The sequence below is a fragment of the Drosophila teissieri genome, chromosome 3L (assembly GCF_016746235.2).
Source record: "Drosophila teissieri strain GT53w chromosome 3L, Prin_Dtei_1.1, whole genome shotgun sequence".
Classification (NCBI taxonomy): domain Eukaryota; kingdom Metazoa; phylum Arthropoda; class Insecta; order Diptera; family Drosophilidae; genus Drosophila; species Drosophila teissieri.
Window position 1 is genome coordinate 16,066,280 of NC_053031.1, and position 24,421 is coordinate 16,090,700.

Genomic DNA, 24,421 nt, shown 5'->3' on the forward strand with positions numbered 1-24,421 from the left:
AAACTGAGCTTTTTCCAATTTGTTAACAAACCAGTTGAAACTTCACAATAAATTAACAACTTATCTACTAGTAACTTTAAAGCTATCACTATAATGTCATAACTAAGCAAATTATAACTACTCAAAAGTGTCCTCCCGTTTAAGGGCACCAAAAAAGTCGGTGTCGAGTAATTTACTAGGATCAACTGGCACAGCCGACTTCGCAGTCTTTTGGGCATCCGCATTCTTGACAATGCGCTTCCATTCGGATAGGTCGTTGGCTGGATTATTAGGCTTTGCCTCCAGGTGAAGGGGTTTCAGCATAAAATGGGCTTTAACCAGTTGGTTTAACAAGCGCACTAAATGGGGGAAAATATTCAACAAGTTAGTAATGGAAAATATAGAGCGTTGATAGTTCACTTACAATGTATTGGCTGAAAGCCAAGTAGGTCTGAATGCTCGCTCCACCAATTGCATATGAGGCTGAGGTAGTGTTTGGTCGTCTCCTCGGAGTCGCGGAACAGGCAGGTGAGGTAGTACTCATGGAAGACGAGGGACAGAAGGTGAACCGCGATGCGGGAAATCTCGCCAACTTCTTCGGTACCTATATAGGGAATACGAATAGTGATTCTTATTATTCATCCGTACGCTTTAAACATAAATATTTAGAGATTTATTTTATCATAGTATGTTGGCGCAAACACACCTGCTTTCCTGCTGTGCAGCATCCATTGGTGCATCACCTGAAAGACAATGGTTACCGCACTGAGGCACAACTTTACATAGCACTCGCAGCCTTTGCCGCGCAGCGTTGTACTGGAATTTGAATTTTGATTCAAATTCGAAACGGATGCTGAAGTCGAGCCGTTGGAGGCCGATCCATGCACGGCTCCTGTGGAGCTGCAGCTCAGACTGGTGGCCGTTTTCATCAGAGTGCCATCGCTGGACTCCTCTTCGCCATCATCCTCAAAGTACGGCAGCATTTCAAGTATGAAGTCCGGTGGGTTCTTGAAGCACTCGAAAGCAAAGCGTACATGATTTCCTCCGATTTTGAGCATTAACTGAAAGTAGTCCTGCCGCAGAGGAGTTCCACTAAAGAAGCATAGCTCGAGTAAGCCCGCGTAGACCTGAAGCAAACAGGAGTCGGGACCAAATCGATAAACGGAGCGAACGCGATCCGACACGAAGCAGTCCTTGGGACTATTTACACACATTTTAACCATAAGTTGGGGGTGTCGAAGGCAGCTTAAAAGGCAGGAGCTAAGCTCAGCAAAAACCCATGGACTGGGACGAGTAAAAACAAGCTGCTTAAGCAGATCAAAGAGCAGCTCCTCATTATGTTGGAGAAGGCCATTTCCTTGCAGGAGGCTATTTAGGAGGGTTGTCAAGGCTTCCAGCAACCCAAAATGTTTGCTGACCTCGTAGGAAAATCCCAGTTTTATAATAGCTTCCACAGCCATCTCTAGCAGTCCCAAATCATTTTCTTTCCACTCCAGCAGACCTCTAGAAATCCTTTCCTCTTGCCGGCAAATCAAAGCCAAAGTAGCTATGTAGCGACGCACCGGTACAGCCTTTTCGTTTTCATACAAACTGCTCTGCTGAGAGAGGGAAATGCGATGAACTTCCTCTTCTAGGTTGTGGGGATTGTAGGGATATAACATGCAGTTGTGTGGGAAGTCCAAGCTTTGGGGATATGCAGCAAACTCCGTGAAAACCTTGCCGACCGACGTGAGTATTCTTGGCAGGAGGTTGTCCATAGATTCCGGCTGCGCTTGCAGCTGAGCGTAGTGAAGCAGCAGTTGCTTCAATTCTAGCTCAAACAGGTTTCTCCGCTTCTTAGTCTGCTCCTCATCTTCGCTGCATTCGAACACACTGCCATTATCCGTTTTCAGTCCGGGCACAGATCTGTGTATGTTAAGCCTATTCAAGCGAAGTGAGGACCTTTTCTCCAAGGGATCCGGAGCAGCCTGAAAACTGATCATGCTGGAACTCATACTTTTTTCGTGGGCTTTTTGCTGTGTCTTCAACTTTGAGTACTCGGCATTCTTGATCTTCAACTCGATGTCCTTGGCTGCAATTTGCTTGGCTGCCTCTGCCACCTTTTTGTTGCAGTCTCGATTCGTTTCGTCGGCCAGAGCGAGTTTTTCCATTTTGCTGGCCTGCAGCTGCTGGCGCAAGTGCTTTAGCTCATCACGAAGTAAGGAAACCTAGGGACATAAATATGATTTGGTTAGTTTTCGCAAGATCTAGAAATCGGTTTTTAGGGTGTCTACTTACCTCACCCGACTTGATCTCATTGCGTTCCTTACTGTCTCCCAAATTCTTTTCCAGCTGCGCGTTGTCGCGCTTAAGGGCTTCGATCCTATCCATGAGGAACTTTAGCTGGTGTTCCTGCTGGCGGGATTGTGTAGCATTGATGGTCGTGGTCGTGGTTTTCTGCTGAACACGGATGCTGGAGGTAGTGATCTTGCTGGTGCTGGTGCTGGGCTTCGGCTCAGACTCCAGCGCCGGCAACTTTTGCGGCTCGCTGTCGATGAGGGTAACGGCCAGAAAATCAAAATCGTCATCATCCGCGAAAATGGCATCCATGTCCAGAGAAGTGGTCTTCTTTTGCGGCGGCGGTGGGGGCGGAAATATTTGCTGTGTGCTGGTGGAGCCCTGAAAAGTGGGTGCGAACTCACTGAAGGTAACCTCGCTGTGGCCCATGATGTCCACCTCCGTTCCGCCCTTCTTTTTCCGCTCCTCCGCCTCGATTTCCGCCTCCGCCAGCTGGGTGGCCATCAGGATGACGTCGTCATCGTCGTCCCAGAGAATTCCATCGAAGTTGTTCCTTGGTGGACTGGGACGCGCTGATCCGCGGGTAACGCTAACATCCAGCCGCGGTTTCTTGCTCCGCGCGAACTCTTTCATGGTAGAAAAGCGCTTGGAGGCCATAGTTCCTCCGGTTTCCTTTATAACTTGTTACTTTTTGGCCATGGAAGGTGGAAGATGATTTTGCCGGTTTGCTTTGTTTATAAAATGTTGTGCTCAACTAGCGTTGCCAGATGGGTGATGGTTAGGTGATTCGCATCGATTGCCCTACCAAAATAGAGATGATGTATCAAATCAATGTTGCATATAAATTAACTGCTTCGGGGTTTACTGCAGCAATAAGCTATTTTTCTCATTTCTCTTTAGGTTTAAATGATGGTAACTGTATATGTTTTGTCAAACAACAGTACCGATAGCAACCCGCTACAATCACGGTTCAAAAATCCGATATCTGATAAGCAAAACGAATGTCATCTGGCAACACTAAAGTCTATCGACAACGGTGTATCGGCATGTGGTGTATCGACTCAGCTTTCCCATTAACCTCAAAGGAAAATCAAAGAAGTCTGCGGGAATTCTAGCGCAAAACCAACAAACTTAGAGGATAATCAGAGGCCAGCGACTTCGGTCGAACTTTCCAGGGGACGGGCGGCGCGAATGGAACGCCATGCCAGCGAAGCGGATGACGGTCACCACAGCAGCAGCTTCGTCCATCAGTGGAGCCAGTGGGTCCACCACGAATAATGGTCCGTCTGGGGGCGGGGCACGCCCACTGGAGACGCTCAACGGAATGACCAGGCTAGCTCCCGCCCGCGACTTAACCCTCGGTGGGCGTGGCGCTGGGACAGCCAGCAAAAAGGTCTTTGCTCCCAACTTGAATGCTGTGCGCAACAAAAATGCGTGAGTAATGGAATTACCCAAAGGGAATCTTTCTTTTCATCATCTCATCTGAATCACAGCAATGTCAAGACGTCCAAGGACACCACGCAGCCGAGAAGCGGCCGGAGGGGTGGACGTGGCAACGGCACAGGAGCGACACGTGGTCGAGGTGGAAATTCCGCTGGCGGTGGCAACTCCACGCTCATCCAGACCCAGGGACTCTTCTCCGAAGGAGCAGGTGATGTTCATGTGCGAAGGTCAACAGGAAATGGAACGGCATATGCACGAGGCGGTGAAGAGGTGGCTGTGACCAGGAAACGCGTGGATCGCAAGGACGACAAGGGTCAGGCCGAACGGATCAAGGAGCTCTTGGGCGAATCTGAGGCCAGTGGCGGCGAGCTCAGCGAAGAGGAGGCTAACAAGACTGAGATGGCACTCAAGCCCATCCTGCTGAAGGAGGGTAAGTTTTACATCCATTTTGCAATACCAGCAGGCGGAAGAAATGTATATCTATTATTTATTTATAAACGCCAGGACTCTGGGTCACCCAAAAGACACCGATAGCTAAGCAAGAAGACGCCAGTGCAACCTCAACACAAAAGGGTAAGGTCCTACATCTTTAAATTAGTATATTCTAATTTGATTTCGCTTCTAGACACTTTGGCAGTGGCCCAGCATTTGCAACAGCTGCATGTGGCTGCTCAGACAGCCAGCTTGGAGGAACCACCACTGCAGTACGGTCGCTACCCGCGCACCATTGGTAACTTTCTGGACTCCAGCGAATCGCAAATCTTTCTCATGCAACTGCCAGATGTGTTGCCATGTGTGAGCGACGATACCGAAGATCCGGAACCACCTAAAGTAGATCATCAGGCCACCAGTGAATCGGAACCCGCCAGTCCTGCACCGAATTGCGCAAACGGACCCAAGGGTAGTATACTACGGCAGCTGGAGGAAGGACAGATCGGCAAGATTCTGAGGTACAAGTCCGGTCGCGTAAAGCTCCAACTGGGAGACACACGCTTCGACTTGGATATGGGTCTGGATCCGGGTTTTCTGCAGGAGCTCATGTCTGTGACCGCAAACCGCGAGCAACGCAGTGGAAATATGATCAATTTGGGACCCATTCAGGCCAAACTCAAGGCCACTCCAGATTGGGTGCACCTTTTCCAGCAGCAGGAGGCGGCATCCAAGCGAACGAATCCATTACCGAGCACGTAGCACCCACTTCCCCACGGTAGATATGTAATATTGTAAATAGGCTGCGCCTAAGCTTAAGTTATTCCTATCTTAAATGACGTATATAAACGTTAAATATAGAAATTTCTAATACAAGGTTTGCTTTTTTAAGTGTTTTACCAATGTTACGACATTAAAGGGTTTCATTTCGAGCCAAGAAAATCGGGTTGGCAGCTTGGGGATAAGTAGTATAAATTAAATGAATTGTAACTTATCGAAAAGCTCCAATATAATAATTTCTATATATTTGATCTTCAAATAGATTGATTACTATAATTTCCCAAACGGACCCTAAATTTGAGCAGTATTCTAGTTCGCATTATCATAGCTAGATTATCTAATTGCTATACTGTTGCACAAATCGAAATATACTTAATTATGTTGTTTAAAGTGCAGAAAAATAAAATACATAGGAGAATCCCATAAACGAAATGTAGCTAAAAAGCTTTTTAATGTAACAACAAACTAAGACACTTGATTAATTACTCAAAACTTGCTGGTTGGGTTCGCCAGTGGCCTCTGGAAGCTGAGAGGTGCTTCGTCCCGGGTAAAGATTTCCGGCCAGATCGATGGCGAAGTTGTGGTCCACGGGATTGGCCAGCGCAGTCTCAATGGCTGCATCCAAGGTCTCCCTAGTGATGAAGGTCTTGGAACGCTCAATCTCGAACAGAACCCGCTGGTTGGCCTGCTCCTTGCGCTCCTCCTCGCGCAGCTGTCGTGCCTCCAGTCGCTCCTGGACATAGGCCACCTTTTCCTCGCGCTCCTTGGCCAGTCGCTGGTCTCGCTCCTTGGCTATTGATGCGTTCCAGGCGGCATTGGCCTCCACGCACTGCTGGAACACGGCCTCCTCCTGCTCGGGAGTGAGCACGATGTGGTCTGCTGTGGAGGTTTCCTCATGGCGCACGACTTCCTCCCTCAGAAACTGCCGTACTGAGCGAAGCTGCGTTCTGAAATCAAGAAGTTGAAATGAAGTTAGACGAAGATAACAGAATAGAGGGACAGAAGCTGGCGCTGGTGCACCTACTTGTACTGGTTGTGTAGCCTCATGAGCTCCGTGCGCTCCTCCTCCGACTGCTTCTTGCGTTCGGGCACGCGGAACATCTTGCTCTTGGCCACCGGCAGCCAGCGCGGTTTCCTGCGCCAGCGGACGAACTCGAGGGCGAAGCTATTTCCGACCGTCTTCCCGGTGGGCAGGGTGGACTGCGTCAGCAGCTGGCAACCCGCTCGCAGCATTATTAACGCAGTTTAATTAAAAAAAATACTTTTTACTTCGCCGCTGCTGAACTGTTGTGCAACTCTGTTGTCGATGAACTGGTTCCGCGCTGTTCAATTTCTGGTTCCGTCAGTGGTGAACAATGCAAAACATCGGAGGAAGAAGAACAAATTACGGGAAAAAGCCATTTAAATAAAATTGGATTTAAGTAAATTAAACACTCACTGCTTAGATATCTTTTTACTATCTTAGCGTTTATTGTCCCATTTATAAAATGTAGCATTGTTTAAAAGTTTTTGTAACGAATTCCCGTAGAAATATTTATCCTAAGATGCAAATTTCAAAATCCCGCCAGATTTGTCGTGAAAATAGCCAGATTTTCAACGCGCTAGAGCGTTTCTCACAAGTGCGCTGCGCTGAGCTCGGGCTTAAAAGCTTTTTGGCCAGGTGAACTTGACGGCAAGGTACGAAAAGTAACTGCTACTCAGTCGCCGATATATCGCCGCGCTGGCCGCATTAAAATCCGAGCTACGGACTTCGCTGTTTCGCCTCTTGTACGTGGGCTAACTTAAAACAAAAGTGGCTTGCGCAGCCGGCGCGCCTTGAAAGTGTGTGTGCGTGTTTAAAAATAGTGTTAGTTATTGGAGAGCTATATATGTATGTAAATCAGTTAGGAGCAGTGTGGAAAGTGCATTATGAATATATTTATTTCCAAGGCTAAAAGTGTTAAAAGTTAACTCCCAGAAATGCACACACGCATACCAATGCAAGCGAAAAGTTAAAGCGACGATCATTCATTACTGCCTCTTCTTCTTCTTCCTCATCTGCTCTTTGCGCCGTGTTTCGCTTACCTGTCAAAACGCGCGTGTATTAGTGGGCTCCATCGCTCCCTCTCATTCGCTCTCTTTCGATTTGCACATGCAAAAAGGCAGCAGCAGCAAAAAAAACAACAACATTAACTCCGTCTGAGAGCTTTAAAGCCGAAGTTCTCGACGCAGACGTCGGCGGCAGCAGCGCGGCAGCGGCGCAGCGGCAGCGAACAACTCGTACAGGTTTGTTGGCATTTTTTTCACATTGGCTTTTGATTTTTGTTTACCTCTGATTGGAATGGCAATTCGCACTGGTTGGACTGTAAATATTGTCTCATATGTGTGTCTCATATATCGCAACCGCTTACCACGCACAGAATCGAATTGGATTGCTTCGTAGCTGGAAATTCTTATAAGACGATCACATTTGCATATCGAATTTGACCAATTGCTAGAACTGTACGAAATAAACAAGTTCTAGTGTTCTCTGTTCAATAAATAAATAAAATGGTCAATAGGTAATTGTTTGGAATTTTCCTGCTTAAAACCTAGTGCAGTACCTAGAATATCACATTAAGGCGTTCTTATTTTCCTTAGTTTTACGATTAAAAGTCTGCTGATCAAATCTTTGGAATGTTCATCTTATTCTATCTGTTTACTTTCACATTCTCCAGCTTGTGGGATAAGATTTCGTATCTAAAAAACGTGATTCACACAAGATTAATACAGAAAGAATGCGAAGTTGTTGCACGATAACAATGTATTTTTAAGATACGTATCTATATAGACAATCTACTGATCCAGTGATACCCTTTGTTTCACCTCTCTTACTGTAAAAAAAAAGAACTTTGAGTGACATTTTTATACAAGAGTTATCTTCAAAACGTGCATATTAGTTTTGCAGTTACTCAATCTTATAACACATAACTATATAAATTAGCTATCTTCCTTAACCAAATATGCCCATAGTTACATTTCATATTGTAAAATTAACTTGTTCAAGCCAGTAATTTCCTTATTTTCCCACCAACATAACCCCGTTTGGCCTATCAACAGGGCTCATTAAAAATTCCGAAAAAGAGTTGCAACTTCGGGGCACTGCACTACGCGGCGCAGAAGTCAAAAGTCTCGCCTTGAAATCTGCTTGCTAATTTATTTGCCAAGCTCCAACGCAGCTCTTTGAAAAGCTAAACACAAAAATATGTATAAAAATAATCATGCCAGCGGCAGCAACAACATTGGCAAGTAAAACAGTTTAAATGACTTTCAGTCACGGCAGCTCAGCAGGTGTTGGCTCTAAGGGAAATCTGGGGAATGGGCACTGACTTCAACTTAAATATGCAAACTTTTTAGCGCTTGGAGAACATTCGCAAATTCTGATAAGAGTTCCCCCAACTGTAAAACCTAATTAGCAAATGTTGTGAGGCAATTAAACCAAATTACAGTTCTCCTTCTTGCCCGTGTTGCAAGTAGAAAAGCAAGTTGAAAGGCAAAAACAACAACAAATTTGTCACAAGCTGTCGCAGTGCGGTTTTGCACTTAATTAAGGGGCAAAAAAGCGAGTCGTGAAATTAAAAATAAAACTTTAACTGCCTTCTAACGCAAGAAAATTGTTTAGAAATTCCAAGTACATGTTTGGGAGCTCAATAATTAAGTATATTCTTCTTAAAGTAGTAAACGTTTGCTTACAATGTTTGTAATGGATATTCTGCAACCCAAAAAAATCTGAAAAGTGTGATAATTGAATAAAGGTTGGGTTGAAGATGTTGGGTCAATAACTCCATGTGCTGATGTCATAAAGTAAAAAAACATCGAGAACAATAACTAGCAAATCAGTAATAGCACACAAAAGCCCTTTTCTGGAGTCTAAAAAACTGAGAAAATTGCTCTGAAGCACTTAAGCTAAATCCCTTAACTTGAAGTATATTTCCTGGTTACTGTCGTGTGTGTTTTTTAACAATCTTAGCCTGCCATCAGAGCGGGCAGCCAAGCGAAAGATTGACAAACTATATTTACGACTCCCTTCTGATGATCTCAGGCAAATGATGACAATCTGACACGCAAGGGAATTCATTACAATTCGTTCTCGCAGATAAGAGCTTCTGGCCAACTCGACAACAAAGGCAGCAACCTGCCACATTTAGATACTCGTCTGACGAACTGACCTCAAATTTAATTACCAACTTGGCCTTTTTGGCCAACCGAAAAGTGGGTGCAGCGCAGCCCATGTGACCTAATCCTGACCGAGTTGACCTATTAAGCGGACGAAAAGTCAAGTCAGGGAGGAGAAATGAGGACATTCGAGGTGGGATATGCCCACGTAAAATTATCTGTGGCCCAAAGTAAGCAAAAGAGTTGGCCTGCTCAATGAAGGCTTTATTTCTAGCCAAGCGTTTTACGTGCTCATAAAACTGGGATAATAAAAAGTTTCTGAGGCACGACAGAGCTGTGCCGTTGGGTCTATTTTAGGGACACTATTTTATCTATTGCGCCCCCAAGAGCAAATTAAATAATAAACAATCGAATTTGGCAACGTGAAAGGAATACGAAAGGGTTTGCTTAACATACATATGGAATCTTGTATAATTAAGGAAGATATACCAAAGCCTGGATTGAGGAACAACTCTTCTAATAAGTTATAGTCAACAGAATTGCATAAGCTTATATTTCTGATGGACATAATTAAATACCAGACTCACGAATAGAGATAACTATCTTCTATAAAAAAAAGGAAGATATCTCTTTGGTATCCTGATAACCGTTGCTAGTAAACTTACAGAATGCGTATTGTAAAGTATGTAACAGGTTTAAGGAAACTCTGCCAAACATAAGAAAATGTTTATTCATCATGATCATTAATTCTCCAGTCGTGATTCCCATACAAGCAAACATAATGCCATTTCAAATTTACTTGCAGAGTAATAGTAATATCTGCTAGTGACATGGTGACCAATCCTGTTACATCAAAGCTGATAACTATGATCAAATATATGCATTCGTTTTCTTATGGGCTTATTACAAGACTTGACTTTTCTTAGCCCTGGCACGCGTTTTCTACGAATGATTTTCCAATGTTTTCATTTGGTTTCATCTTTCTTTTCCGATTCGTGGTGGTCACGTTTGGTCGTCTTATCTCTCAAGTTACTTATCAAGTTTTGAGGAGTGGTTCGGTAAATGGTTTTAGTATGCAAATTGGTTTATATGAAACTGGTTAAAGTTGAAGTCGAGGAAAAATATCGTTATTATTTAATGTTTTCTATCCCATTTGAGAGCTATTAGAAGCTTTTTTCATTACCTAAATTAATTTAAAGAGTGGCTGCAATATAATTCACTGGAAATAGAAATAATTTATTTATTTTTTGTATGTATGAATGTATTATATCTGACTTAACTACAAACCTGTGGCTCATTCCCCATCGAAATGAAAACTCGGTCAAAACTCCACAGGCAAAACATTTCTCCTCTCAATTTCTTCTAACTGAATTACCAAATAAATTTCGTTTTCAATGCCCGAAAATTTGAAGAAAAACAAAAAGGAAAACCGGTTTTAACGGTTAGAGAAGCACATACGCACACACGCATAGAAGAAAAGGTATTTCATCTACCAAAAACCAAAATCCAAAGTGAAAAGTAGGTGACGTCAAGCACCGTTATGTCTTAAAAACTGAAAACTGGTCGTTGGTATTGTTCTTCTTCTTATTGGCTTTGTTGCACAGAGAAAAAAATTTAGCACATATTTTTTATTATTATTTATATTTTTATTTGTTTATTATTATTTATTATAACAAATAACAAGAAGTCGAATTTCTTTTTGGTCCGAATTTCCTATACATACATATACGATATTTTTAAACACTAACTTAAGATAGGAAAACCAATGCACGTTCCTTAATAGAATTATAAAAAGCTGGTTTACAATTTTGCATGTTCCAATATGTGATAGTTACCGAATATATATGTATGTACATATATACGGATATACATATATGTTAATTTTGTATCTCTTTAAACAGACTGGCAAAGTAAACATGGCCAAGCTGCATGCGTGCTAAAGAATTTTCGTTTGTTGTTTGGCGACCACGCCTATCGGATTTTTCAACTTTACATAATGTGGGCAGGTCGGCGTCATTGCGATGAGCGATCGCATGGAGCGGGCGACGGGGGCGGGGGGCGTGGCAGTGGGAAATGAGAAATGGGGAGCTTTGGTTGAGTGGCCAAATAGCGTTGGATACAACAGCAATAACCGCGCAGACACAGCAGCAGCCGCAGCAACAACAACTGGCGACGTCACACTTGCGTGGTCAGCTTTTCGTGCATTGCGAAGAGCGAGAGAGGAAGTCGGTTAGAAGGAGAAAGGGAGAAAGATAGGGTTAGCAGGCAGCAAGCCTTGGTTATTGAACAGTGGGCACTAGCTATATTAAATCATTTTAATATGTTCTTTTGTTACTTTCAAAGTGCAACATGTGCTGAGTTTCTAGAACTAGAATAAAAATAAATGAACAAATTAGTAAAGAAGTATATATTTTGTTAGTGATGGTTGTAGCTTGCATCTTCCTTTTCTGCTCATTAAATTGTTGTTTAAAAATTGTACCAAATATTACAGCAACATTTAGTGCCACAAGATAATCTTTTAGCTTCCAATGCAGTTCCACTGTAAAACTGCACTGTCTGTGCACTCGACTTCACGGTCAATCCAGACTTTTGCTTGTCTTATGCAAATTTACTTTTTGCTTTCCCCATTACAAGTGTTCTATGCCTCTCTCTTTCCAGCTGTCTTGCTCTCACGTTCGCACACTTTGAATGCGTAATTAAGTGTTCTTTTAATTGAGTTTGCAATGGATTGCTTCATCTTTCAAAGGGCCCATTCCCTACAAATTAGCGGTATAAGTCTGGTTGTTATTTTTCTTATTTCGCTGCATTTTAATTGAAATTTATGCAGCTATTTAAGTGCGTTGCTCTCGTTTTTCGGGCGGAGGATGTGGTTCAGCGACTCTTTTGTTAGGGTTTTGCGTAAACTTTGATTACATGCATCCATTTTCCGTTCTATATGTATGTTGTTTGAGTGCACGAGAGGGGCAGAACCCACCGCATTGATTCGTTTCGAAAATGAAACTGCTTTTGGCGTTGTCAAACAGGAAATTAGATGAAAAGTGAGCTGCGCCAGACGGAAGCTCTTCCAATTAATCGGGGTGAGGCTTTTAGCGAAAGTGCAGCACTCAACTTTTTTCCAATCATTGGTAACTCAATTTAATAGGCTGCCAAAACATCGGCCACCTAGGGCAATTACAAACTCTACAACGGATTTACTTATTTGAACCTATCTAAATAGTTATTTCGAAATCGAAAAATCTTTTTAAATCACTCGCTTCTAGTTTACAGGTTGGTTGCATAATTATTTGTTCTTAAAATGTTTTCCTAAAATATCTATTAATAGAGTTCTTAAAATACAAAGAGATATGTTACATTCATTAGCATGGCTATAAACTAGAAACCCACATTTGCAATGTGCACTTCCGTTTTCCATTTCAATTAATATTAGAACTCGCTTGTAGATCAGAAGTAAGTTTCCTAAGTCATTTAGGTAATAATGCTTCCCTTATAATTTCTAAGCATGCAACGTTGAGAACGCAAAGAACGTACGTTCATTTAATTTGAAATTTTCATCCACTTTATTTTGTATAGACAGTATATATAATTTGATAAGATTTAAATGATTTCTATTGAGAACGTCCATAAATCTGCCGCTGCATATGCAAGACAATCAATTTTCATTGAATTTACGAAGCTTTCATTACGAAATTCGCCTTTTCCCGAAATCGAACGACAATTTTGGAATTCTTTTTTGGGTGGTTTCCAATTGCTCAATCAAAATTGCTTGAGAGGTCAAGACTAAATGCTCCAACTTGCATAACACACAACAACTCACACAACGAGACCACAAGAAACGACAACTGTTTGCTCGCCTAGTTTTCAGCTTTTGTTTGGGGGTCAATTATAATTCATGTGAACTGCAAGTCTCTAATTAAAGTGTTTTTTTTTGCCCACCACTGTGGAAAAGACGCACGAGGAAATTAGAAAGCCATCAGCGAAGCTATTCCGAATCGTTGGGATGCCTGTCAACTTTCGGTTGGGTTTTTAAGTACTTTTGATTGCGTTTCACCCATTGTCACGCCGCCGACTAACGTGATTCACGCATCTTGCAGACAGGGGCGGCGAGGCGGGCGGTTGCGAGGGGGTTCCAGGTTCCATTAACTACTGTCACTGCTGCGCAAGTGGCATACAAATTTTGTTGAAATTTTCTTGCTCGACTCTCCGGGTCTCTGGGGTAATTGTCATGCAATTTTAACTCGGCGATTCAAGGCACGATGGTCGATCCCCTCTTCCTTCCCCTTTTATGATAAGAGTTTAAGTAATTGCTGCTGTACTTGATGTTGATGCAAAGGTTGTTAGTGGAGTTGCGTTTTAAGCTTATCTTTTAATTAGAGGAAGTTATTAACGGCGCTCGATTGTAAACGAAATTGTTGTTACTTGATGTTATTTCATTGATCTAATGGGTAATTTTCTTGGTAGCCTGGTTAAACCGAGTTTGTTGAAAAGTAAATACCCAATGCAAATATCGAACCACATATGTATGAGCCAATGAAGTACTGACAAATCCCACTGACTCATTGGTTTTCTTTATGGCAAACAACTCCATTCTAATCTCTGATTTGTATTTGCTGCACCTTTCAGATAGGGAAACTCCTTGAGCAATGGCTTGCAGCAGAAGGAAAATAAAAGTTTCTCTAATTGAAATGGATTCACAAAATTAGTTAAAAGTAAGTATTTCGCGGAGAAGCCAGTTCTTCAATTATAACATCTGCCAGTTCGTTATCAGTCACTTTTGCACGCTTTTCATATGAATATTAAGTTTCTCATAATATTTTTAGTGTCTTCTTTACCGAGAACACGAAATATTTGCCGAATCAGCTTTGATGGCACTCCGACGAAAGTACGATGAAGAAGGTTCCCCACTCTGCTGCTTCATAAAAATTCGCGGTCAAGGTTGTTAACCTGAACCGCGCCCGCCTCGGACTTATACTCGTATTTCTCAATTCTCATTCTTTTTAATTTAAACGCATTTTTATGCACAAGGGGTAAATGAAAAGAAAAGAAGCTGGTCTTGCTACATAATAAAGTTGTGAAATTATGTATACGCCGCGTGGGCCTTGTTCAAAATACGAAAATACGAAACTTTGCAGAAGAAGAAATGCTTTTCCTTAAAACAAAGCAAAATATATATATAGAGCCTAAAACCAGAAGGCATTTTTCGTATTGTACTTCGGCTTCTCCATTCAACTTTAACAAATTGCATAATGTAAATTATCATTATTGACACAATACACCCTTGATCTCTGCGAGTGCTGAACAAAACAATCATAAATAAATGAATGAACGAGCGAGAGGCGATGGGCGAGGGGGAAGAGACAACAGCAGCCGGTTCAATAACTGCCAACTGGAATGAGGCAGAAATTAAATTACATTAAAAGGGCAGCGGCCAAAAGAGGATCGGCAATACTCGCATGACTCAACCGAAAGATAGATCTCAAATATGCCTATTCAATGCCCATTTAATCGAGCTAGAAATTCTCAAGTTACGATTGAAGTATTTGCGGCGGCCTCATTAGAGGCTTTTCTTTTCGCTAACCTTTGGCTTCATCACCCCTTCATTACAGACAATGAAAACTTGTTTTTCAACAATATCTGCGACTGATTAGCTTTATGTTAATTCCATTTCGATGTGGGAGCTCGTGGAGGTATAAATGTATCTGCACTTGGGGGAAACTTGTCTAGTAGTCAATTGTTGAGTGGGATGCTGGGCGAAATTTATGAATAATATAGCTATGAAATATTTTTATCGCTCTACACGCTCAGTTATGCGTCTCTCAACCTTTGCTTTTTATGCGAAATAACTTTCATTAATTATGCTAGAAAGCCCTCCCTCAGGTCACCTAAAAAGTTTATTGCTCCCCTCACTTAATGGCACCTGCTTCTACGGAAGTCCGCTTTGACGTGCTTTTGATTGTTAATTAGTTGGCCAAAACGCTTGCCTATTTAATTAAGTAGTCGACCAAAAAAAGTCTGAGCCCTGGCAACAGCATTTTCATTTTGCATTTTGCATTGCCACGGCTGATACAATCGCAATCACAATCACAGGCGCCTTTTGAGATGAGCAGCGCACGTGATTTATCGACTGCATCGCTGGGCACTTTTCGCCTGGAAACCCAAACCCAAAACCAAATCCAGACACACTTGAGTGCCAGTTGGCCATTCATCCATCTGAGCAGTTTATGGAGCCTCTGGGAGCCGATGGTACCAGGCGTTTCGGTTCGGTTCTGTTCTGTTTATTTATTTATTGGCGTGGAGTTGCAAGTGTCGAATAGATCTGATTAAGCTGAAGAAGGTCTGTGTTGGTCTAAAGTAAACTGAATCGAATAAATAAAGGGAAGGTGTGTTTAGTGAACTGATATTTAACATAACACAGAATTGATAAATATTTAAAAAAAAATAGCAAGGCTCTGAAAATACTTTTTCATTATAAAATAAGTAATTTAAATGTTCAGTGCAAATCACTCTCATGGGTAAAAACAGACTAAATTTTTTAATCTGTAAATCTTTCTTGCTTTCTTTTTTTTTTCTCTTAACATATGGTTCTAATATTGTAATATTTTACTGTTATGAGGAAAGCAAATACGCTAAGCACTAAATAATATTTTCATCTTGTCCAGTTTTAGCCAGCGGCTTTGCTTTAGGCCGAATTAAGCGAAATAAATGGCAATTACTTCTGGGGAACCTCCTTGTGCTTTTCAGTATCCACATAAATCCCATGGCTTCCGCTTTTTCTGGACTATAAATCGCCTTCCAGCCTGATAACGGGCTATCTTTGGGAGTTGGCTAGTTAGTTAGTTGGTTGGCAACGCATTAGGGCGTGTGAGCGGCACGCAGAATTATTAACTGACAGCGGCAGCCATTAACAATGTGCACACACATGCACATGAGTCGTTCTTGCAACATCAGCGGCAAGAACCGAGTCAGTTGCGGCAACTCGCACTGAGAAAATATGTTGAGCAGTTATGGAATTTATATTTAAAACGTATATTTAAAAAGAGACCATCAGTAAATACCATTTCGCCATTAAAACCTACTATATTGTTTGTTCAAAAAAGTAAAATTTATGATACTAACAGTAATCTAAAATACTTCAAATGTGAAGGAAGTATTAGTTTCAATGAATTTTTTCACTGTTACACTTGGATAAAATCTAATATTTGATTAGATGCTCAGGAATGAAGAGGTGCACTAATATTTTCCCTATCAGCATGGGACCAGCATGCATTTTTTCCAGTGCAGCAGCAGCAGCATCAGCCGCTGGCTCGTTGCACTTTCCATTTGCCAATTCAGTGAGCCGCAAGCTGCAAGCCGCTCCATTCTACTATCATCTTGGACCGGCGAACGTCCCCGATGCATTGGCTACTTTAGCTAATGACTTTATTGAATCGACTGAGGCACATCCCCGTTCCAATCCCCGATCCACGCTGCTCCTCTGCTCCTCAATCTGTTCGGTTCTGTTGACTCTGCGAGTGACTTTTGCCGTATCATGCGAGAAATTAGCACAAGCAAATTAAATGAATAGACGACAATGGGCCATCATCATTATACGAGTAGAGAACGTGCTAGTCTCGCCTTGGGTGGCAATTCAAGCAGATCAAATTGTGTTACCATGGAAGTAAAGACTTTCAAATGGGATTTAAGACGTTCAAATTAATTTAAGATATTTGAAATGTTATATTAAATATTATATATAAACGATACTATGTTTATGGAAATGTGTATTAGTCTTGTGCTAATTCATTGTATATATGTTACATGAGCAAGTTAAAGTTTATCAATCGTATGGAGTGGAATGGTAACTTGTTTATTTATAGTTAAATTTCAAATCGTTTACTATAGCAGCATTGAGTTTCCAATTAAGCCGTACGTGAATATGCAACAAAATCATAAATTGTTTTTTGAAACCCTGTATACAACCTGACTCACTTGACTTGTAACGAAGCTCAGTTAATGCGTAAAACGTTGGAACATGCTTGTTTAGACAATAAACATTCGAGCTTACCCCGAACTGGGACTTAAACCTAAGACTCAACTAAACATGCCGCAAGCAATGCCCCTTTGTCCCGCGTCTCTGCCCATCCCCCTTTTTTGGTGCCTGCCTCACAGCAATTATGCTTAATTGTTTGACACGGCCAAGAAGGAAAGATGGTTAACCGTTTCATGTAAAATGCAGCACATGTATGTAAATAACGATTTTGTCCATGCAGCAACATAACAACGACGACATGGGTGGTGGCATTAAAATATGATGGGGGTTGGGATGACGGAAGCTATGGAACGAAGTGGGACGCAAAGTGGGGCACCAACAGCTGGCCACAGAGCAAATTGTTCTCAGTGTTGGGAGCAAAGACGCCTTCCCACTTTTCCTTCCCTTTTCCTCAGCCTAATGACAAAGCCTGACACACATATGAAAAGCGGTTGGGAAACGGGAGGCTTTTGTGGGATGGTTGCACACGACCAAAATTCATTTGCCACGATATTTAGAATTAAATATACACATCAAATCCAGAGAATAAAGCAATTATATGGTGTAAATTGATTATATTTTATTGTTTCGCAGATAAATAGGATTTTATTGGTTTCTTTCTTGTAACGAATGGTTTCTGAACCAAATGCCTAGTTATTTTCCAGTGTAAGGGATGGCTAGCAACTTTTCGAGGGCGTTGGCAGTTTGATTGTTGTTTGCACAACTTGTCGCACTTGCAACATGCTGCACGCTTGTCATAACGATAGATAAATACCAACTGAAAAGTATAGAAAAAGAAGCAGAAAAGCGCTGACAGTTTACTGAACTACTTATGCTTGAGTGCGACCGAAAGAGATCGCACCATATAGATAGCGCATAGGGCTTTGTTAGACAAAAACTTTCACCCAAAAAAAAAGAAATGAAGTGTTTAAAGAAGCGGCAACCAAGTAAAAGTTTTTCACAATTCACCGAAACGTGAAAATCTTCCACCAAGCGACCGGGAAATAGGGATCCAGATGGAGGCAGCAAACGGGAGCTTCCGTTGGGAGCCCGAAGTCGAATGTGTTAACCACAAATCAAACAAGAACGGCAATTATGAAGCCAGGAACGACGACAGCAGAGATGAAAACAGCTTGAGCCAACAGATTTCCATTTCTTAAAACAAGTCTGACCCATTTCCAAGACCTATCTTTTTTTTCTTTCTCCAAGTTATAAATGGGATTCGAACAGATACTGGCATGATAACTGCTTGTGTGCTGGAGTCTGGGAATCAGTCTTTTCCCCAGAAAGTGGAGCTTCTTAAATAGCTTTTAGATCTTGTGTTCAAACGGAAATATACTACATATCTGTTTCTCTTTCACTTCCGCTAGCATATCTTAATATATCTTACAAGTTACCATTTGAATATTTAAGTAAGGCTTAACTCTTCACAAAGGAAATATTGTTTATCATTTTTCTTAAATATATTTAAGACGAGAAATGACTGTGCCCTGATAGCCAAGTAATTACAAATAACTGGTATCTTTAAAAGCACAAATGAAAATATAATTAATGACAAGTGCAACACGAAATAGCGACACCTACAATCTTTAATCTTTAATTTTCCATCCCACTAGCGGTTGGGAAAAGTTCGTTTAGTCAACCCAAATTTAATTTGCGAAAATAACCCCAAACTTCGTTAGCTGCCTGCTCCGTCACTCAATTAAGACAAGTTCTAACCTCACTTGACTTTGGCTTGCCAAGTGTATCCACTACCCCAAAAAAAGAGGAGCCGCTGGCCAAATTAAATTTCCACTGTGCCCAATTTTACACAGTTTTCCAAGGCAACGGCGCAAACTTTTCCTCAGCTGTTGTGGCCTGTTTTGCACTTTGCCATGGCAACAAGTGCGCCCAAACATAAACAAAAGAAGGAAAATACGCTACGGAAAACTCTTCACTCGCGTTGCCAACTAACTACGATTCAGAACGTTGTATCTGATCTAAAGACTTGTGAATATCCCTTTCAACAGGATATATATAATATAAGCAAATTTGCTAATTGATTTTCTTTAGTTTCAATCACTTTTTCTTATAAGTAGAAGGGAGCTTGGGTGTTAAAAGAATATTATTAGCTTTTAAGCAATTTTTGCATTGCTAAGCTCTGCTTTATTTTTAGAACCAGAGATGGTACCCAGCTATTCCACGGTATTAAAATCAAACAATATTTCCACAGCGATTGGGGGGAAAATCAATAGCAGAAAGGTGGGCTATGCAGGTGGGGAAATGTGAGTCGAGGGGTGGAAAGGTGAGAGGCAGCAGGAGAGAGTCCGCGTCACGTTTTTCCATTTGATTTGCAGACCTGCGAGTCGATCCCCGTTCAGCTGGGCCGACAAATTGAAGTAAATTTCCTGTCTGGGTTCCTCGACCGGCTGACTCGCTCCCACTGGTGACCCAATTTCCGCGGAAAAGCGACTTTTCATTAGGCTAAGTTCCCTTTTATTTGGGTTGCGCTAGGCTGGCCCTAAGTCTGGAAAAATTGGCACTTTTGTCGGTTAAGTGAGTAAGGCTAATGGGTCTCGGGTCTCGGGTCTGGAGTGGATTGGTTGGGTCTGGTCTGGTCTGGCAGAAGGTTTTCAGAAGGTTGTTGGCCTTTCTTTTCCCTTGTGATCTGCGTTAAATTGCTTCATTTGCCTGGATTTCCTTTCCCAACTTAATTGATTTCCCTCGGTTGAGATGCTAATGGCAGTACGGGCTGAACTTTAAGTTTGCAGTTGTGTCGGAGATAAGTCGAAACGGGGTGACTAAGTCGCGATTAATGACTGCCAAGCACGGCAATTGGCGGTGCTGCTTTCGTGTTAAGTCAAAATGCCTTGATGGTTGTTGTAATAAAAAGTAGCCCATTTGTGGATACATGCAATGTATGAATATATAAATAGGAACTGGGATTACTATGCATAAAAGTAGTGCTATCTTGCATATAATAAAATTTCGTAATAAAATATTTTTTCAATTTTAAGTTAGATAAACTAAATCTAGCACCTTTCTAGGTACTTATCTGCCCAACATATTTACGCAAATTAAGGTTTTGATTCATGGATAATGCTCTATGCCTTAAAATCGACAGACCTTGGAAACCCACTCTAAGTGGCAGCCTCATGATTTTTAAGAATTCTCCATTTACTGCAAGCTTATTAATATTAAGACGTGATATCACACTCTACTATTTAACTGTCTTTCTTCTACCAATGAACTCCTAGACTATACTTCCATGTAAAAATCATTGTCAGGTTTTTCTAACGTTATCTGATATTTTCATAAAGGCTTACTAATAATATATACACATATTTTATGGTAGCGTATTTTTTGGCTTTGAAAAACACTGTACTCTCCTGACACCAACGCACGGCGTGTAAATCATATAAACATATGCACACCACCTCTGAATCACGCTCTTAGCCGGGCAATCAAAATGGCCCAGAGCTTTATAACTCAGTCGCCGCTTTGGGCCTTTCCTCCACCTTTTCGACCACCTACACACGATCCCCGATGTGATGGCCACAAAACGAGGAGGATGAGGCAAAAATAAAAGAAGCCACGCGACGCGTCTTGTGGGCGATCGGCAGGGAAGTGGATGGGATTATACCGACGGGAAATTTATGCAAGTTGAAGATCGTGACACAATTGAGAAGAGTTCATTCCATTGACTTGGACTTGGCCTGGCCTGCCTCTTGATTTGGCTTTTAGCTGGGCTGCGGCCCAAGATTGCATCTTGAGGTTGGCTGCCATTTGTTAGTCGCACAACAAAGTTGCAGAATGAATTAGGAAGTTTAGGTAGAACGGACCGTTGAACTTGGCAGAATAACTAGAACCGGTAAAAATAACAAATAAGCCAGATATTCGGTTGTTACTCTTTATATTAGTGGTAATAAGTATCACAATCATATAATAACATTTTCTAAAATTCAACAATAAATAAAGATATTATGGCATGAGATTTGCCCAATTCCCTAGCAGCGAATAACCATTCTTTGCGGCTTTTCGAAATCTTCGTTCCAATTCGGCGAACAAAGTCGAGCCTTCCTCTTGGCCAACTTTCGAGCCAAGAGGCAGAACCATTCGCGGCACTCGTTGGGGTAATTCAAGACGGGCGGCACACATTCCCCTCCTTCAGACTCGCCTTTCTGCGTTTACCGCTAAGAGCAACAAACAGCGTCTGGCAGGCATCGTCAAAATCGGAGTCTCTACTCCAATTCAGTTGCCCAGTTGCTTGGGTGAGGCAACCTCATCTCGGATTCATTTGGATTTCTTGGGCCGAGGGTGTCTCTGGTTTCTGTTTTCTGGCATTTCAATGCGCGCTGCGATCTCTTGCCGTCTCTCGACTGGAGGACTCTCGACTTACTTGCAAGTGATACTAGTGATGCCATTACGAGGGGAGTGTGGTATGAGTGGCTCATTGAGAAGGTTGCTAAGTTTATTAGCATGAAGGTAGAAGACATTCACCGTCAAGATTTGCAGTAGATAGGTATATGGAAAAGATTCCCAATGACAAATGATGATTGTTAAGTAGGTCTGCAAATGTACAGTGTGGTTTTGCGAAACAAGGGACTATGGAACTATATCACTATGGAAATATATCTCACTAACAATAGATACCGTTCTTAAATTAATTGATTTAGGTATAAAGGTGTGATTTTTGAATGGATTCTTTAATCATATTTTCATTAACGTAATTTCGCTCAATTAGTTACTAGTAATTTAAACTATTCCATTACCACATAATCTTCAATTTGCAGTTTTTCCATTTAAATCAAATTACCTAACCGTTCAGTTATTAAAAAGTGTATCTGCCCTGTTTATATCGTTAGACCAATTTTCATTTTAAAGCTATTTTTGCACGCGGTCTTTAATAGCTCATCAATTAGCTGAAAGCTGTCAAAAAATAACTGGCATTCCTCGTGTAAAACATGCCTTTGGGTGTAGATATAGATACTCGAGAAAAATTGTATAAAAGCATTTTAATCACATGTAAGAGGAATGTGGAATTTGGCTTGCTGCTGAAATCGGCTTACGGAAAACAAGCAAACTGTCAAACTGAGAAAAACTCAATCGAGAGCTTGTGTGGTGTATCTTTTGGATACAGATACAGATACGAGTGCGACCTACACAAAGATAGATTTTTCTCTGCGTAAGCATTATTTTTTCTTGGCTTTTTTATGCAATCTCAAGGTCGGCGGCAAGTAGCTCTTTATGTATGAATGGGATCTAATTGTTCGTGAGGAGACAAAGTGCTCGAATGGGTGGGGACATGACTTGTATGACATGTGGGTGGTTCCACCATAAGTACATTTGCTAATGCATGTAAGGAGATTTTCGGGGAACAGCCACAGCTAAGCTACTTTATCGTCGTGTTCGCATTTCAGATGCGCTTGACAATGACATTTTCTTTCGTTTGGATTCGCAAATGTGGCTCAAAGTCAATAGACATTTGACACAATTTGGCAGAATGATTATTTAAACAAGTGTCTGTAATAGAATGCTAACGTCTGTTCTTTTTATTTCTTTTCAGCTCGCTGGATCTCAATTGCATTGTTATCGTTATGCTGTACAGTAAAACATGGCAAAGTCGACACTTTATGCTGCTGGGGTGACCTGTCTGGGCTTTGTTTGCTTCGCCTTGGCATCTGTGGCCATTGGCATACCCATTTGGGGTTACTACGATAGTCCATCGGGTGAGTGCCCACTGTATTTGCACTTTTATTTGAGTCATCCAATTCCCTTTCGAAATTCACAGGCGGCTATGACTTCGATCGAGGTTATTTTGGACCGTTTAAGGTCTGCAAGCAATTGACGTATAATCGCGAGAAATGCGGCAACGACGTGTCTAAGTTTAGGTTAAGCAGTAAGTACTCTAAGCCGCTTTAATTTGCATTTATTAATTATTAATATATTCATACTTTTCCCTTTCAGATGCAGTCTTTGTCAGTGGACTCCTGGCCATTGGCAGCTCAGCTGTGCTGGGCATCTTCTGCATTCTGTCGGTCATTCAACACGCGATGATCTCATCCAGGGAGAAGGTGGTCATGCCCTACACAACTCTAGTGATAGTGAAGTTAATGTTGGCATTGCTGGGCGGTGAGTGCAGATGGGATTGGCTGAGGACGATAAGGAAATGTTATTAAATTTATATATATTTCCAGGTGTACTGGCCATCATAGCGACGGTTTTGTTTGCTCTGCAAATTGACGAGCAGGAACGCTTTGGCTTCAAGATATCGCGCGGCATTTCCTTCTATATACAGGTGATTAATGGAGTTGTTGGAACAATGACCAGGCGAACTCAAATACATTTATATGGCCGATGATGGATTCATAGCAAAACCTTTTTTTAACGAGTATTAGAATATTAGCCAGGTTTCGGATAGCATTCATATTTATTATTACTAAGCATAAAAGCTGGTACTAAAAGTAGGAATGGATGACATCCAATTCACTCTTTCATACTATTACAACTACTATGATTCCTAAAATAACGTTTATGATTTAATTTTACAGATTGTGGCGATTGTTCTGACCATTTCGCTGTTCGTGGCCGCCCTGTACGATGTGATCTACTCGCGCAGCCCCGGCGGAGATCCCACAATGGCGCTGGATGCCTCATCTCCGGGCAGTGCCACCACGTTCAACAATCCGGGCTTCAAGGAGCCGCGCAGTCGCAACGGCGTCTCGGTGACGGACGCCTCCGGAAAGCCCTACAGCGGAATCCGGAATGGAGCGGGAACGGCGGGCAGTGTGGCCTCCATGAGCACCACGGTGACCAGCGTCTCCAATGGCTCCACCCTCGACTCGGTGACGCGCTCGCCACTGCGATCGAGTCTGAAGAAGCCGCGTCCCCGGCCGGATCCAACGTTAGGCATTCAAAATCCGGGCTACTCTGGATCCGGAAGTTCGCCACCCATGCGGCGCAACGGAAGCGTGAAGAAAGTCCGCATTCAGACGCACAGCACCGAGGTGTAAGATGGTTTCAACCAACTAGAGTTAAGCCTTCAACAAGCAGCAAACGAAAAAAAAGCAAAACAAAAAAATATACAAAGACTGTGTACAGTAGCGAAAAGGACACAAAGAAATGTTAAGACGGGAAAGATGTAGTTGTTAGTTGTCCCTCATTAATTAATTGATAGTTTCCAACTGAAAACTGAGAATTCTTTTCATTTGTCTTCCAACAAGGATGCATTAAGTTCAATCGGCCGAGGCCAAAAAAGTTCTGTTTCGTAAGCAACGGTTTCCGTCCACGGGCAAGGCAAGAGTATTTAATTCGAATTGAAAGTCCCCAAAAGTATTTCAGTTTCTAAGTACGAGTACCTCCCCAAGTGCCCTTAAGACCCGCCCCAGTCCCGTG

General features: G+C 42.0%; 4 protein-coding genes across 5 annotated transcripts; 2 read left to right on the plus strand and 2 right to left on the minus strand.

Annotated features, from left to right (window-relative positions):
- Positions 1 to 5: 5 nt before the first annotated feature.
- Positions 6 to 2,997, minus strand: LOC122616707 (ATR-interacting protein mus304). Its single transcript, XM_043792253.1, has 4 exons — positions 2,257 to 2,997; positions 686 to 2,186; positions 404 to 583; positions 6 to 338 (listed from the first exon to the last, which is right to left on the minus strand). The coding sequence occupies exons 1-4, from the start codon at positions 2,911 to 2,913 to the stop codon at positions 118 to 120; spliced, it is 2,559 nt and encodes an 852-aa protein (XP_043648188.1). The 5' UTR covers positions 2,914 to 2,997; the 3' UTR covers positions 6 to 117.
- A 282-nt stretch (positions 2,998 to 3,279) lies between these two features.
- On the plus strand, positions 3,280 to 5,004 carry LOC122617047 (DNA-directed RNA polymerase III subunit RPC4). The gene is made up of 4 exons (XM_043792706.1): positions 3,280 to 3,690; positions 3,750 to 4,129; positions 4,204 to 4,272; positions 4,325 to 5,004. The coding sequence occupies exons 1-4, from the start codon at positions 3,458 to 3,460 to the stop codon at positions 4,888 to 4,890; spliced, it is 1,248 nt and encodes a 415-aa protein (XP_043648641.1). The 5' UTR covers positions 3,280 to 3,457; the 3' UTR covers positions 4,891 to 5,004.
- A 322-nt stretch (positions 5,005 to 5,326) lies between these two features.
- LOC122617443 (probable 28S ribosomal protein S26, mitochondrial) lies at positions 5,327 to 6,215 on the minus strand. Its single transcript, XM_043793298.1, has 2 exons — positions 5,933 to 6,215; positions 5,327 to 5,855 (listed from the first exon to the last, which is right to left on the minus strand). Exons 1-2 carry the CDS (start codon positions 6,139 to 6,141, stop codon positions 5,387 to 5,389), a joined length of 678 nt encoding a protein of 225 aa, XP_043649233.1. The 5' UTR covers positions 6,142 to 6,215; the 3' UTR covers positions 5,327 to 5,386.
- A 392-nt stretch (positions 6,216 to 6,607) lies between these two features.
- LOC122616709 lies at positions 6,608 to 24,251 on the plus strand. Of its 2 annotated transcripts, XM_043792256.1 has the most exons (7): positions 6,608 to 7,173; positions 13,663 to 13,748; positions 22,593 to 22,755; positions 22,818 to 22,925; positions 22,994 to 23,158; positions 23,224 to 23,324; positions 23,578 to 24,251. In XM_043792256.1, the coding sequence occupies exons 3-7, from the start codon at positions 22,641 to 22,643 to the stop codon at positions 24,037 to 24,039; spliced, it is 951 nt and encodes a 316-aa protein (XP_043648191.1). In that variant the 5' UTR covers positions 6,608 to 7,173; positions 13,663 to 13,748; positions 22,593 to 22,640; the 3' UTR covers positions 24,040 to 24,251. The 2 variants fall into 2 exon arrangements, with proteins under 2 accessions (XP_043648191.1, XP_043648190.1); XM_043792255.1 differs by lacking the exon at positions 13,663 to 13,748.
- The last annotated feature ends 170 nt before the right edge of the window (positions 24,252 to 24,421 follow it).